The 15,946-nt window shown below is 47.3% G+C and overlaps 1 protein-coding gene across 1 annotated transcript in view; it reads left to right on the top strand.

The window, feature by feature from the left end:
- Nucleotides 1–12,595, top strand: part of SEC62 (SEC62 homolog, preprotein translocation factor) — an 86,033-nt gene extending 73,438 nt beyond the window's left edge. The window contains exon 8 of the mRNA XM_038743268.1: nucleotides 10,883–12,595. Coding sequence (XP_038599196.1) covers nucleotides 10,883–11,376 — 494 coding nt within the window. The 3' untranslated portion in view covers nucleotides 11,377–12,595. The remainder of the gene's footprint in view (nucleotides 1–10,882) is intronic.
- The last annotated feature ends 3,351 nt before the right edge of the window (nucleotides 12,596–15,946 follow it).

The following is a 15,946-nucleotide window of genomic DNA, read 5'->3' as shown; positions in this document are numbered from 1 at the left end:
GCTCAATAAATACGATTGATTGATTGATTGGTTGATTGGAAGGGTTTTCCAGGATCCTCCCCCTCTGGCTCTTGGGGAATTTCTGCTATAAAGGGAACGGCCTGGTCTGAAGTCATTTTCCAATAAGGCGATCTCGGGGTCGGGGGGTGTCCCTGGGAATCGTGGTGGAGTGCAGTGAGGGCGTCGACTGACCCATTCATTCATTCAATCGTATTCATTGAGCGCTTACTGTGTGCAGAGCACTGTACTAAGCGCTTGGGAAGTACAAGTCGGCAACAGCTAAAGACGGTCCCTACCCAACAGTGGGCTCACAGTCTAGAAGGGGGAGACAGACAACAAAACATAGCCGGGGCTGCTTCTAGACTGTAAGCCCACTGTTGGGTAGGGACCGTCTCCACATGCTGCCAACCTGTACTTCCCAAGCGCTTAGTACAGTAAGCACTCAATAAATATGATTGAGTGATTGATTGATTGCCTCCTCCAAAATCTCCTCAAAGCCATCTGAGGCCTGGGCCTGGTGGCTCACGTCAGACCTAACCCGTTCCCGTCGTCTCCGGGTACCAAGCAGCCAGAAAAGGGTTTAGTCAAGTTGACCGTTCATTCATTCATTCAGTCGTATTTATTGAGCACTTACTGCGTGCGGAGCACTGTACTAAGCGCTTGGGAAGTCCAAGTCGGCAACATATAGAGACGGTCCCTATATAGTCTAGAAGAGCCCGGGCTTGGGAGTCAGAAAGCAGCGTGGCTCAGTGGAAAGAGCCCGGGCTTTGGAGTCAGAGGTCATGGGTTTGAATCCCGGCTCCGCCACATGTCTGCTGTGTGGCCTTGGGCAAGTCACTTAACTTCTCTGAGCCTCAGTTACCTCATCTGTAAAATGGGGATTAAGACTGTGAGCCCCACGTGGGACAGTCTGATCACTTTGTATCCCCCCAAGCGCTTAGAACAGTGCTTTGCACATAGTAAGCTCTTAACAAATGCCAACGTTATTATTATTATTATTAGAAGGGGGAGGTGTAATCTAGGCAGGGTCTGGTGGGAATCCGGACAGGTGGCTGTGAGCCCACTGTTGGGTAGGGACCGTCTCTAGATGTTGCCAACCTGTACTTCCCAAGCGCTTAGTACAGTGCTCTGCACCCAGTAAGACCCATCGAGGAGCCCCATCCAGGGGCGAGAGACGAGGGGTTTAGAAAGTGGACACGCCACCAACTCTTGGGGCTTAAGGGGTCCTCCGTCCTCCTGTCGAACGGGGGCTGCCGCAGATGCCAAGGGGAGAATGAGAGAACGCACGATTAGCCAGATCCCCCAGGCCGCTTGCTTCCCCCTCCCCGTGCCATCCTCCGTGCCTTACGCGTCGACCAGGGTTTGCCCCCCAAGGAGCCCGTGGGCACGTGAGCCCTAGTTGGGATACGCTGAAGCTGCCGCGTGGCTCGGTGGAAAGAGCCGGGGCTTGGGAGTCAGAGGTCGTGGGTTCGAATCCCGGCTCCGCCGCTTGTCAGCCGTGTGACTTCGGGCAAGTCACTTCTCTGGGCCTCGGATACCTCATCTGTCAAATGGGGATGAAGACCGTGAGCCCCACGTGGGACAACCTGATCACCTTGTATCCCCCCCGCAGCGCTTAGAACAGTGCTTTGCACATAGTAAGCGCTTAACAAACGCCATCATCATTATTCAGTGGGAGTGACGCCATCTCAGTGACGCCATCATATATATACATATATATATGTTTGTACATATTTATTACTCTATTTTACTTGTACATATCTATTCTATTTATTTTATTTTGTCAGTATGTTTGGTTTTGTTCTCTGTCTCCCCCTTTTAGACTGTGAGCCTACTGTTGGGTAGGGACCGTCTCTATATGTTGCCAATTTGTACTTCCCAAGCGCTTAGTACAGTGCTCTGCACATAGTAAGCGCTCAATAAATACGATTGATGATGATGATGATGATCTCAGGGTCCCCAAAAGACCAGCGGCTCTTGCCAGTGGAAAGAGTTGGGCATTTTACCCCTCTCCCTTCCATGGGCCTTTTTCACTTTGGGAGTCAACACCGACTTCGGTAGAATTTTAAAATTACGTCTTCCTCACGGCATAAATGCCGTCAGCGGGTCAGTCCATTTCATGGGTGAATGTTGGGTTTCCAACATCCATTTTATACCTTTTTGTAGATAAATGCTTTTTTAAAGTGTCAAGGGTATGGATGAAAATGTCTTTTCTCAATGGTATGATCAGAAAACGGTAGGTCATAGGGTGTATAGTTATTTGCATAGAAGATAGAAATAAGACAAAAGTATATATGTGCATTGTGAATACTCTTTTATTGTGAATACTCGGGAAGCAGTGTGGCTCAGTGGAAAGAGCCCGGGCTTGGGAGTCAGAGGTCATGGGTTCTAATCCCGGCTCCACCACTTATCCAGCGCTTAGAACAGTGCTCTGCACATAGTAAGCGCTTAACAAATGCCATCATTATTATTATTATCAACTGTGTGACCTTGGGAAAGTCATTTAACTTCTCTTTTAGACTGTGAGCCCACTGTCGGGTAGGGACCGTCTCTATATGTTGCCAACTTGTACTTCCCAAGCACTTAGTACAGTGCTCTGCACACAGTAAGCGCTCAATAAATACGATTGAATGATTGATTCTCTGTGCCTCAGTTACCTCATGTGGAAAATGGGGACTGTGAGCCCCATGTGGGACAACCTGATCACCTTGTATCTCCCCCAGCGCTTAGAACGGTGCTTGGCACGTAGTAAGCGCTTAACAAATACCAAAATTATTATTATTATTTGCAAGAATAGACTGATACTCATGCTATTTTTTTAAGATGTATTGTCAGTTTTAGGGAAGAAGCAGGGGAAGTGGAGGTTTGGGGTTTTTTTGGGTTTTGTTTTTTTTTTTTCCACGGCCCCACCCGTTTTTCCAGCTAGTAGTCTGACATCATATTGGCTTATATCAGAGTTTACGCCTAGCAGCTGCCAAAATCTGAAGCAGGCAATAATTCAGAGAATGCAGGCTATGTGCCGTTTTCTAAAGATGGTTTAGGCCTTTTTTAAACTGATTTCTGCCTTGCAGTTCCCACTGGGCACATCAAAGCACTGAAGAAACTCCAGCACGGCTTTATGATCCAACCAGGGGAATGAAACATGCAGTTCCCTGTCCTGTTCTGATGATGATGATGATGATGATAGCATTTATTAAGCGCTTACTATGTGCCAAGCACCGTCCTAAGCGCTAGGGAGGTTACAAGGCGATCAGGTTGTCCCACGGGTGGCTCACAGTCTTCATCCCCATTTTACAGACGAGGGAACTGAGGCCCAGAGAAGTGAAGTTGACTTGCCCCAAGTCACCCAGCTGACAAGTGGGGGAGCCGGGATTTGAACCCATGACCTCTGACTCCAAAGCCCGGGCTCTTTCCACTGAGCCACACTGCTTCTCTGGGACAGGGCCCTGGGGCTTATGGCAGAGTTGTGATTCAGAATGCATTTTAGACTGTGAGCCCACTGTTGGGTAGGGACCGTCTCTCTATGTTGCCAACTTGTACTTCCCAAGCGCTTAGTACAGTGCTCTGCACACAGTAAGCGCTCAATAAATACGATTGATGATGATGATTGTCCTCTCCCACCCCCTGCCTCACCCTCTACAGTATTCAGATACCTTGTGGGAAACACATTTATGGTCTCAATGCTAATAGAAAACACTACTGCATTATTTTATCTGGTCACCGATTGAGAACCGCCGCTTGTCTGCCGCGTGACCTTGGCCAAGTCACTGAACTTTTCTGTGACTGCGGGACAGGGACGGTGTCCAACGCAATCAATCAATCGTATTTATTGAGCGCTTACTGTGTGCAGAGCACTGTACTAAGCACTTGGGAAGTACAAGTCGGCAACATATAGAGACAGTCCCTACCCAACAGTGGGCTCACACTCTAAAAGAAAGGCAGTTATCTTCTGTCTACCCCAGCACTTGGTGGAGGGAAGGGAGAAGGAAAGAGAGAGAGAAAACAAGAGAAAACACACACAGATTTACACTGGAGCATTTGTGTGGGAAAGCTCGTGTAGATCTTTCCATAATCCAGTAGTGCAGTCATATCTACTAAATTGTTTATCCATTCTTTCATTCATTGTCAGTCATACTTATTCAGCACTTACTGTGTGCAGAGCACTGTACTAAGCGCTTGGGAAGTACAAATTGGCAGCATATACAGTCCCTACCCGACAACAGGCTCACAGTCTAGAAATGCGCATACAGATTCATCCTATAACGTCCGGATAATTATAATAGGTATAGTATTTGTTTAATAATAATAATAATAATGTTGGTATTTGTTAAGCGCTTACTATGTGCCAAGCACTTTTCTAAGCGCTGGGGTGGATACAAAGTAATCAGGTTGTTCCACGTGGGGCTCACAGTCTTCATCCCCATTCGCTTACTATGCACTGTACTGAGCGCTTGGGAAGTACTAATTGGCAACATATACAGTCCCTACCCAACAACAGGCTCACAGTCTAGAAATGCGCATACAGATTCATCCTATAACGTCCGGATAATTATAATAGGTATAGTATTTGTTTAATAATAATAATAATAATGTTGGTATTTGTTAAGCGCTTACTATGTGCCAAGCACTTTTCTAAGCGCTGGGGTGGATACAAAGTAATCAGGTTGTTCCACGTGGGGCTCACAGTCTTCATCCCCATTCGCTTACTATGCACTGTACTGAGCGCTTGGGAAGTACTAATTGGCAACATATACAGTCCCTACCCAACAACAGGCTCACAGTCTAGAAATGCGCATACAGATTCATCCTATAACGTCCGGATAATTATAATAGGTATAGTATTTGTTTAATAATAATAATAATAATGTTGGTATTTGTTAAGCGCTTACTATGTGCCAAGCACTGTTCTAAGCACTGGGGTAGATACGCGGTGATCAGGTTGTCCCACGTGGGACTCACAGTCTTCATCCCCATTCACTTACTATGTGCCAAGCACTGTTCTAAATGCTGGGGTAGACACAAGGTAATCAGATTGGACACAGTCCCTGTCAGTCAATCAATCAATCAATCGTATTTATTGAGCGCTTACTGTGTGCAGAGCACTGTACTAAGCGCTTGGGAAGTGCAAATTGGCAACATATAGAGACAGTCCCTACCCAACAGTGGGCTCACAGTCTAGAAGGGGGAGACAGAGAACAAAACCAAACATACTAACAAAATAAAATAAATAGAATAGATATGTACAAGTAAAATAAATAAATAGAGTAATGAATATGTACAAACATATATACATATATACAGGTGCTGTGGGGAAGGGAAGGAGGTAAGATGGGGGGATGGAGAGGGGGGACGGGGGGAGAGAAAGGAAGGGGCTCAGTCTGGGAAGGCCTCCTGGAGGAGGTGAGCTCTCAGCAGGGCCTTGAAGGGAGGAAGAGAGGCTCCCAGTCTCGATCCTCATTTGACAGATGAGGTGACTGAGGCCCAGAGAAGTGAAGCGACTTGCCCAAGGTCACACAGCAGACAAGTGGCGGAGTCGGGATTAGAACCCAGGACCTTTGCTCTTGGCCTTAGGCCATGCTGCTTATCTTATGATTATCCCCATTAACAGAATCGCTGTAGGGTATCCAGTTGGGTAATGGAGTGGTGGAAGAGATTTCCTGGGAATTGTATTCATGACTAGTTTCCTGTCTGTGATCGGGTCTCCCTTATCCGAATAGATAGTCACCTGTAGTTAGTACAGTGCTCTGCACACAGTAAGCGCTCAATAAGTACGATTGATTGACTGTAGTAGTCACCTGTAGGTAGTAGTAGACACCTGTATCCCAGTGGACACAGGTCTAGCCTCAGAAGGGCAGGGCCGGCCGGCCCGCCCCTCCCCAAGTCGCTCCTGGATCAACTATGGTGTTGGAAAATATCCCAAGTAATGAGTCGGGTTAGGCCAGTCTTTTATTCATTTTGTTGCAACGAAAGGTCAGTGGCCATTCGGTAGCCAAAGATGAAGAAGTGAGGATGAGCCCATCCTTAATAATGACTGTGGTATTTGTTAAGCGCTTACTTTATATTTCCCTCTGGTCCCTGCTTTCCCTGGGTGACGCAGCACCACGTCCCTCCCTCTAGTCCGATCCCTCCCCTCAGGTCCTGTTGGTTCGTGCGCTGGATTGGCATATAATAATAATAATGGCATTTATTAAGCGCTTACTATGTGCAAAGCACTGTTCTAAGCGCTGGGGAGGTTACAAGGTGATCAGGTTGTCCCACGGGGCGATCACAGCCTTAATCCCCATTTTACAGATGAGGGAACTGAGGCCCAGTGAAGTGACTTGCCTAAAGTCGCACAGCTGACAAGTGGCAGTGCGGGGTTTTGAACGCCAGCGCTTAGAACAGTGCTTAACAGATACCAAAATTATTATCATTATTATTGAACCCCTATTTATTTATTTATTTACTGAACCCCTATTTATTTATTGAACCCCAATATTGTTGAATTATTATTATTATTGACTGAGCCCCTTCCTTCCTCTCCCCCTCGTCCCCCTCTCCATCCCCTCCATTGTACCACCTTCCCTTCCCCACAGCACCTGTATATATGTATATATGCTTGTACATATTTATTACTCTATTTATTACTCTATTTTACTTGTACATATCTATTCTATTTATTTTATTTTGTTAATATGTTTTGTTTTGTTCTCTGTCTCCCCCTTCTAGACTGTGAGCCCACTGTTGGGTAGGGACCGTCTCTAGATGTTGCCAACTTGGACTTCCCAAGCGCTTAGTGCAGTGCTCTGCACACAGTAAGCGCTCAATAAATACGATTGATTGATTGATTGATTGAACCCCTGAACTCTGACTCCAAAGCCCGGGAGCTTTCCGCTGAGCCACGCCGCTTCTCATAATCACGTGCCACTCTGCCCCTGTTTGCTGTTGTCTTCATCGTCCCCTCAGTGTACACCAAGCTCCTTCATTATCGGCTCTGGGTCATCCGGAGGTGACTCTGTGGCTGAAGAAGTCTTCAGCAAGCGTAGGTGTTGGGTTCAAGGCTCCGGCCCGCGGTCAGTGAGTGAGTGTTGCTAAGCTGGCTAATAATTTGGGTCTCAAGGCTACGGACGGCGGGCGGCGATTGGTTGCCGCTAAGGTTGCCGATAAGGTGGACCCTGGCCTTGCCAGTCGCGGTTTTCCTGGGCGGGGACTCGATCCAAATGAATCAGTGCACATATTCAGTGACAGTACCGCATCCGCGTGAGCAGGGTTAAGGCGTGACCACAATGGCAACTGGATGCCCCCCTCCTGGGAGAATCAATCAATCAATCAATCAATCAATCGTATTTATTGAGCGCTTACTGTGTGCAGAGCACTGGACTAAGCACTTGGGAAGTACAAGTTGGCAACATATAGAGACGGTCCCTACCCAACAGTGGGCTCACAGTCTAAAAGGGGGGAGACAGAGAACAAAACCAAACATGCTAACAAAATAAATGGAATAGATATGTACAAGTAAAATAAACAGAGTAATAAATATATACAAACATATATACAGGTGCTGTGGGGAAGGGAAGGAGGAAAGATGGGGGGTTGGAGAGGGGGATGAGGGGGAGAGGAAGGAAGGGGCTCAGTGTGGGAAGGCCTCCTGGAGGAGGTGAGCTCTCAGTAGGGCCTTGAAGGGAGGAAGAGAGCTAGCTTGGCGGATGGGCAGAAGGAGGCCATTCCAGGCCCGGGGGAGGACGTGGGCCGGGGGTCGATGGCGGGACAGGCGAGAACGAGGTACGGTGAGGAGATTAGCGGTGGAGGAGCGGAGGATGCGGGCTGGGCTGGAGAAGGAGAGAAGGGAGGTGAGGTAGGAGGGGGCCAGGGGATGGACAGCCTCCAGCCCAGGGTGAGGAGTTTCTGCCTGATGCGCAGATTGATTGGTAGCCACTGGAGAACCGGTCGTATGTGGCAGGAAGGCCCGGCGTGCCAGCCAAAACCCCAGCGACTCACATGGATGGGTTGTCGGCCACCACACGGGCGTGATGCGTTAGCCGTGTAAGGCCCTCTGCCTCCTCCCGCTTCCCCTCCCCCTCTCCCTTCTTAAAGAAAACGGCATTTGCTAAGCGCTTGCTTTGTGACAAGCACTGATACTGAGTGCTGGATTAGGCACAAGTTCATCAGGTTGGACACAATCCATGGCCCACATGGGGTGCACCGCCTTAATCTCCGTTTTGCAGATGAGGTAACCGAGGCACGGAGCAGTTAAGTTATTTGCCCAGGGTCACGCAGTAAATGACGATGATGGTGCTTAAGCACTTCTAACCCCGGCCCTGCCGCTTGTCAGCTGTGTGACTTTGGGCAAGTCACTTAACTTCCCTGGGCCTCAGTTACCTCTTCTTTAAAATGGGGATTAAGCCCGTGAGCCCCACGTGGGACAGTCTGACACATCCTTGTAGCCCCCCCAGCACTTAGAACAGTGCTTGACACAAAGTAAGTGCTTAACAAATACCATTATTATTATTATTATTATTATGTCAAGTACTGTTCTAAGCGCTGGAGTTGATACAAGATAATCAGGTTGGACACGGTCCCTGTCCCCTTTGGAGCTCACAGTATTAATTCCCATTTTACAGTTGAGGTAACAGAGGCACAGACGGTGAGAAGTGACTTCCCCAAGGTCACACGGCAGACAAGTGGCAGAACTGGCTGGCTCCGCCGCTTGGCAGCTGTGTAACTTTGGAACTTTGGGCAAGTCACTTAACTTCTCTGGGCCTCAGTTACCTCTTCTTTAAAATGGGGGTTAAGCCTGTGAGCCCCACATGGGACAATCTGACACATCCTTGTATCCCCCCAGTGCTTAGAACAGTGCTTGGCACAAAGAAAGCACTTAACAAATACTATTATTATTATTATTATTATTATTATTATTATTATCATCATTATTATCATTATCATTATGACAAGCACTGTTCTAAGCGCTGGAGTTGATACAAGATAATCAGGTTGGACATGGTCCCTGTCCCCTTTGGAGCTCACAGTATTAATTCCCATTTTACAGTTGAGGTAACAGAGGCACAGAGGATGAGACGTGACTTCCCCAAGGTCACACGGCAGACAAGTGGCAGAACCGGCCGGCTCCGCCGCTTGGCAGCTGTGTAACTTTGGGCAAATCACTTAACTTCTCTGGGCCTCAGTTACCTCTTCTTTAAAATGGGGGTTAAGCCTGTGAGCCCCACGTGGGACAATCTGACACATCCTTGTATCCCCCCCAGTGCTTAGAACAGTGCTTGGCACAAAGTAAGCACTTAACAAGTACCATTATTATTATCATTATGTCAAGCACTGCTCTAAGCGCTGGAGTAGCTACAAGATAATCAGGTTGGGCACGGTCCCTGTCCCCTTTGGGGCTCACAGTATTAATTCCCGTTTTACAGATGAGGTAACAGAGGCACAGAGGATGAGGAGTGACTTCCCCAGGGTCACACGGCAGACAGGTGGCAGAACCAGAATTAGAACCCAGGTCCTGTCCATCAGGCCATGCCGCTTCTCTAAACTTCCTTTTCCCAGAAGGAAAGTCAGATGGGGCCATCCCTGGCCGCAAGCTCAGTTTGGGCCGTGGTGGACCCCAGAATTTGGCCCCTGCACAGCCCTTATCTGCTCTTCCTCCAGCTAGATTGTGTCCTAAGAAGGTAACGATACAATAATAATGATGATGGTGGTACTTGCGAAGCGCTTATTAGGTGCCAAGCACTGCTGTAAACACGGGGGTAGATCCAGGTTAACAGTTCGTATCCCACTTGGGGCTCACACTGTTAATCCCCCTTTTACAGGTGAGGGAACTGAGATCCAGAGACGTAAAGTGGCTTGCCCAAGGTCACACAGCAGACGTGGCAGAGTCAGGAGCTCAGGCATCTAGAAAGAAAGCATGCAGTAGGAACACGATGACCGGAATGGCAAGAGTTGATGTCCTTTTGGGGAAAATACTTCTTTTGAAGACTGGAAATGTCAGCTGTGTGACTCTGGGCAAGTCACTTCACTTCTCTGGGCCTCAGTGACCTCATCTGTAAAATGGGGGTGAAGACTGTGAGCCCCCCGTGGGACAACCTGATCACCTTGTAACCTCCCCAGCGCTTAGAACACTGCTGTGCACATAGTAAGCGCTTAATAAATGCCATCATCATTATTATTATTATTAACCCACAACCTCTTTTGTTAGTATGTTGGGTTTTGTTCTCTGTCTCCCCCTTTTAGACTGTGAGCCCACTGTTGGGTAGGGACTGTCTCTATATGTTGCCAATTTATACTTCCCAAGCGCTTAGTACAGTGCTCTGCACATAGTAAGCGCTCAATAAATACAATTGATGATGAGGATGATGATGACTCCCAAAAAGCATGGCTTTCATTTCTCCTCCTCCTTCTTCCTTCTGCAAGCGCTTAGTACAGTGCTCTGCACACAGTAAGCGCTCAATAAATACGATTGATTGATTGATTGAAAGAGCAGAAGATGAAAACTCTGGTCATGTTTGTATAGGCTCTTCCCTGAAACTGTCCTCTTAATATTTTAATTTTCACAAAAAAAATTGTGGCATATAAAACCGGGAGTCGGTAGCAGTCCTTTTGAAAAAGGTGACCCGTGACCCTCTGTCTCGGGAGCAGAACCCTCCCGAGGCTCACAGTCTTCATCCCCATTTTACAGACGAGGGAACTGAGGCCCAGAGAAGTGAAGTTGACTTGCCCAGAGTCTCCGAAACCTCAGTCTGGGCTCCCGGTGTGAAACTGTTCAAGTCAGAGTTTCATATTTAAAATAAGGAAGGTATAGCAAAGCTGTTGCTTTTCCCCATAATTTTTACGGGGAAAATCGGATGACCCGGCACAGGTCTGGTTCTTCAATTTTGACAAATGCTTCTTCCCGCAGCCCGTTGTATCCTCTTCCTTATCATTTGGCTGATAACTGGAGGAAGACACCATTTCTGGTTCCTGCCAAATCTGACCGCCGACGTGGGCTTCATTGACTCCTTCAGGCCCCTGTACACGCACGAATACAAAGGCCCCAAAGCAGACTTCAAGAAAGAGGAGAAGGCCGAGTCCAAAAAGCACCAGAAGTCGGACAGCGAAGAGAAATCGGACAGCGAGAAAAAAGAAGAGGACGACGGGAAAGCGGGGCCCCTGGGAAGCGCCGGAGCGGAGGGCCCCGGGGGAGAGCGGCATTCCGACACGGACAGCGACAGGAGGGAAGATGACCGATCCCAGCACAGTAGTGGAAACGGGAATGATTTCGAAATGATCACGAAAGAGGAACTCGAACAGCAGACAGATGGAGAGTGTGAGGAAGAGGAGGAGGAGGAAGAGGAGGAGGAGGAGGAGGAGAACAATGAAGAGGCAACTCGACCATTGCAGGAAAAATCGTAAACTGAACTCGAACCTGGGGACTGAATATGTGCAAGGGGTTGGATTTTCTAAGCTGGCTGATCACCAAAATGTAAACCTAGCATTTGTAGCATCCTTTAAATCAGTTTGCTGAAACATAGATGACATCCAGGCGGTTCTATTCAGTCCTTTGTTTTGTAGACCATAAACTATTTTTTTTTTTTTGGTACAATGGTAAGTCATTAATAACGTTATATTTACAGCCATTTTATCCACTTGACGAGTAGCCTGCCAGTAGATCTTACTCCTTCCGCTAGTTGTCAGAGATGCAAGTTTCCTCAGTGGCATTTAGGGCACCCGGGGCAGCGGCCCAACTTCTGGACTGTTCGGACAGGTCGGGAAAGCTTTCAAGTCGGCCAAGCGAGTGACCAAAACCTCCGATTGCGAATAGCTCCGTAGTCACCGAACCGTTACCCCTTGGAGATGAAGTGCTTAAACTCAGCGGCTGTCTCGCCACTTAAGCTGCTTTCTTAATTTTCCTCAAGTTGTACCAGGAAACTTTTCTTTCAGGCTGTAGAGTTAGCGGGAGGCAACTTGTAAAGGATCTTGGCCGAAGTTAGGCCGGCCGGTGGTCAGAGCAACAGCCCTCTCCGCGGAGCCCCGGTTCCTCCTGGACCAACCTAGGAAATCCAAGGGAATTCGGTCATCGGGGGCGGAGGACGCGGGTTCCCCTCTTCCGGACGACGACGGAGCCAGCGGCCCCGGGTTGGAAACCAACAGTAGGCCCCGTCTCTTCTCTCCTCCCCGTCTCCCCCCAGGCCCCCGGCGTTACACAAGAAACCGTATCCTGTACATAATTCACAAAGAAGCCTCGCGTTTTAACGGTCGCTCAGCCTTCAGAGGTTTCCTCGCCACTTGGATTTGTAAAACGACGACCATTTAAAAGGTGTGTTTTTAGAGAACTCCCGAGTCCCGCGACATCGGCGTGCGACCGGTAGGGCTTTCCACAGCAGCTTCAGTCTTGTGCCAACATTCCACGTGTTCGAGTATGAGTAAACCCCGTCCTCCTTCAGAAGAGCGGACTTCGAAGTAGCTGTTTGTACGCCTTAATGTTATTATTTCTTTTTGTTTGATTCATCTTAAATCTTTACATTCGGAAACTGGAGTACTGTATTATCCCATTTAGAAGGCTCTCTGCTGTGAGATACTTTTACCGTTCTAAAGTGCAGATGAAAATAAAGAACATCCAAAAAGAACGCAAGCGACCGTCGGTGGGTTTTAATTGCTGCTTCGAATCGTGGGCGGCTCTGAAGCCGTTTTAGGTTCTCTGGGCAGTCGGGTTACGTCCTCCGGTCGCTAATCCCGGGGAGAGTCTCGCGTTGGGCCGGAGAAGGCCTTTGGTAAATCTGGCGACGTTTTTAATTTCATTCTGAAGTTTGAAGACGGGAGTAGCGACGTAACTCCGTAAACCCCGAGGGAAGGGTGCTAGATGGTGCTTACGATTTATCCCGGTGATTTGCCCCTCATTCTTTTACGGAGGGTGTTACGTTTTTCTGGATCGTGCAAATGCGCGTCGATAAACGTTTCCCAATGTGCCGTTGTTGGCTTCTTCGTAGTATTTCGTGTTTGGGGGCAGAAGTGTGACAACCGGGTCTGTTGGATGCCTCTCTGCTGAAGCTTCTTCTCGGCAACTGCCTCTTGATTTTAGTGCCTGAGTGTTTTCCTTAATGGTCCCGTGAAAGTCCTGTCACCCTCCTCCTCAGCAAGATGTCATCAATTCAGCTGCCCCAATCCCTGCTTTTTTCTCCCAGCTTTTTTCTACCTCTGAAAATTATAATCAGAGCCATTAGCTGCTCCTTGACTCTTCTTCCAATTCTCCGGCTAATTGTGAGCAGTGATGGGCTGGAATCTATTGGACGCCTCAGATAGTATGGGTGATATGTTGCCAACTTGTACTTCCCAAGCGCTTAGTACAGTGCTCTGCACACAGTAAGCACTCAATAAATACGATTGATTGATTGGTGATGATGATGTTAGTAGTAATTGTGGGATTTGTTAATCAATCAATCGTATTTATTGAGCGCTTACTGTGTGCAGAGCACTGTACTAAGCCCTTGGGAAGTCCAAGTTGGCAACATATAGAGGCAGTCCCTACCCAACAGTGGGCTCACAGTCTAAAAGCGGGAGACGGAGAACAAAACCAAATGTACTAACAAATTAAAATAAATAGAATAGATATGTACAAGTAAAATAAATAGAGTAGTAAATCTGTACAAACATATATACATATATACAGGTGCTGTGGGGAAGGGAAGGAGGTAAGATGGGGGGGATAGAGAGCACTTACTATGTGCCAAGCCCTGTTCTAAGCACTGTGGTAGACGCAAGATAGGTCCCACGTGGGCCTCGCATTCTAGGCAGAACAGGTATTAACAATAATGATGGCATTTGTGAAGCGCTTACTATGTTCAAAGCACTGTTCTAAGTGCTGGGGGGATACAAGGTGATCAGGTTGTCCCACGGGGGGCTCACAGTTTTAATCCCCATTTTACAGATGAGGTAACTGAGGCTCAGAGAAGTGAAGTGACTTGCCCAAGGTCACACAGCAGACATGTGGTGGAGTCGGGATTCGAACACATGACCCCTGACTCCAAAGCCCGGGCTCTTGCCACTGAGCCACGCTGCTTCAGGTATTGAATTGAATGAGGTATTGAATCCTCATTTTTGCAGATGACGGAACTGGGCCGCAGAGACCTTAAGTGACATGCCCAAGGTCACACAGCGGGTGAGCGGCAGAACTGGGATTAGAACCCAGGTCCACCAACTCCCAGGTCTGTGCTCTTTCCGCATGTCTGCTGTGCGACCTCGGGCAGGTCACTTTGCTTCTCTGTGCCTCAATTACCTCATCTGTAAAATGGGGATTAAGACTGGGAGCCTTATGTGGGACAGGGACTGTGTCCAACCCCATTATCTAATATATGCAGAGAAGCAGCGTGGCTCAGTGGAAAGAGCCCGGGCTTTGGAGTCGGGGGTCATGGGTTCGAATTCCGCCTCTGCCAATTGTCATCTGGGTGACTTTGGGCAAGTCACTTCACTTCTCTGTGCCTCAGTTCCCTCATCTGTAAAAAGGGGATTAAGACTGTGAGCCCCCCGTGGGCCAACCTCATCTCCTTGTAACCTCCCCAGCGCTTAGAACAGTGCTTTGCACATAGTAAGCGCTTAATAAATGCCGTCATTATTATTATTATTATTTCCACGAGGCCAGGCTGCTTCTCAAGACTAGATTTTCTCTAATTCTGAGGGATGCAGTAGCTTGTTTTTGAATATCAAAAGGGCATCCTGAAAGGATTTTTTTTTTCTGAGCTAACCAAGTAACCCGTACTACTACTCAGAATTCCCAGGCACTTGGAATCTTTACCCAGGAATCGTTCTTAACTTTCGTATCCTGCGTCGAAAGCCGTTTGCGGAAGAGCAGCTGAGAAAACCGGATCGACGTTGGTGTTAACGAAATGTCCAAGCCTATAAACGAATATTCAGTTCATATTTGGCAATCCCCAAGAAAGACTCTTTGCAAAAGTCCCATTGCTCGAGGGTGAGGGGGAGATAATAATTCAGTCCACAGATTTTCTGTCCGACCCCAGAAGCTAATATGACGGTCTTCCTCCCTTAAATTGTGCTTAGTACAGTGCTCTGCACACAGTAAGCACTCAATAAATACGATTGATTACATTGTATACAGGCAGTCCTTCCAGTTGGAGGTTGAGTGAGGTGGAATTCATGTTTTTCGGTTTTTTTAAAAAAAACAAACCAGATTAAAGAAATGAAAGTAGAAACACTTTGAGGAGAGACAAGTAACAGAGTTTATTCTGGAGGTAATACGTTGACGGCGTTGTTTGAACTAAGAAGGAGGAATCTAATAAAACAAGGCTCAAGAAAATAATAAATTGATTCGACTCCTAGAGGTTTGCTTACTCTTCAGATTTCTGTATCTTAACCAGTTGGATTTTCCTCTTCCTTTGACGGGGTTTGACTTTAATTTCAGAGCTACCTGCTTGACCTGACTTTGGATGTCTGATTGATATAACTGCTATTTAATGGCTTAATGCCAAGTTTAATGCCAACTTGTACTTCCCAAGTGCTTAGTACAGTGCTCTGCACACAGTAAGCGCTCGATAAATATGATTGATTAAATTGTATACAGACAGTCCTTCGAGCTGGAGGTTGTCAGGTGGAATTCATGTTTTTCGGGGGTTTTTAAAAAAAAAAACTTCAGGTTAAAGAAATGAAAGTAGAAACACTTTGAGGAGAGACAAGTAACAGAGTTTATTCTGGAGGTAATACATTGACGGCGTTGTTTGAACTAAGAAGGAGGAATCTAATAAAACAAGGTTCAAGAAAATAATAAATTGATTCGACTCCTAGAGGTTTGCTTACTCTTCAGATTTCTGTATCTTAACCAGTTGGATTTTCCTGTTGCTTTGACGGGGTTTGACTTTAATTTCAACAAGCTTGACCTGACTTTGGATGTCTAATTGGTTTAACTTCTATTTAATGGTTTAATGCCAAGTTTAATGCCAACTTGTACTTCCCAAGCGCTTAGTACAGTGCTCTG

Source organism: Tachyglossus aculeatus, chromosome 1 (assembly GCF_015852505.1).
Source record: "Tachyglossus aculeatus isolate mTacAcu1 chromosome 1, mTacAcu1.pri, whole genome shotgun sequence".
NCBI classification, from domain to species: Eukaryota; Metazoa; Chordata; class Mammalia; order Monotremata; family Tachyglossidae; genus Tachyglossus; species Tachyglossus aculeatus.
This window is presented reverse-complemented; position numbering and strand designations above follow the sequence as displayed.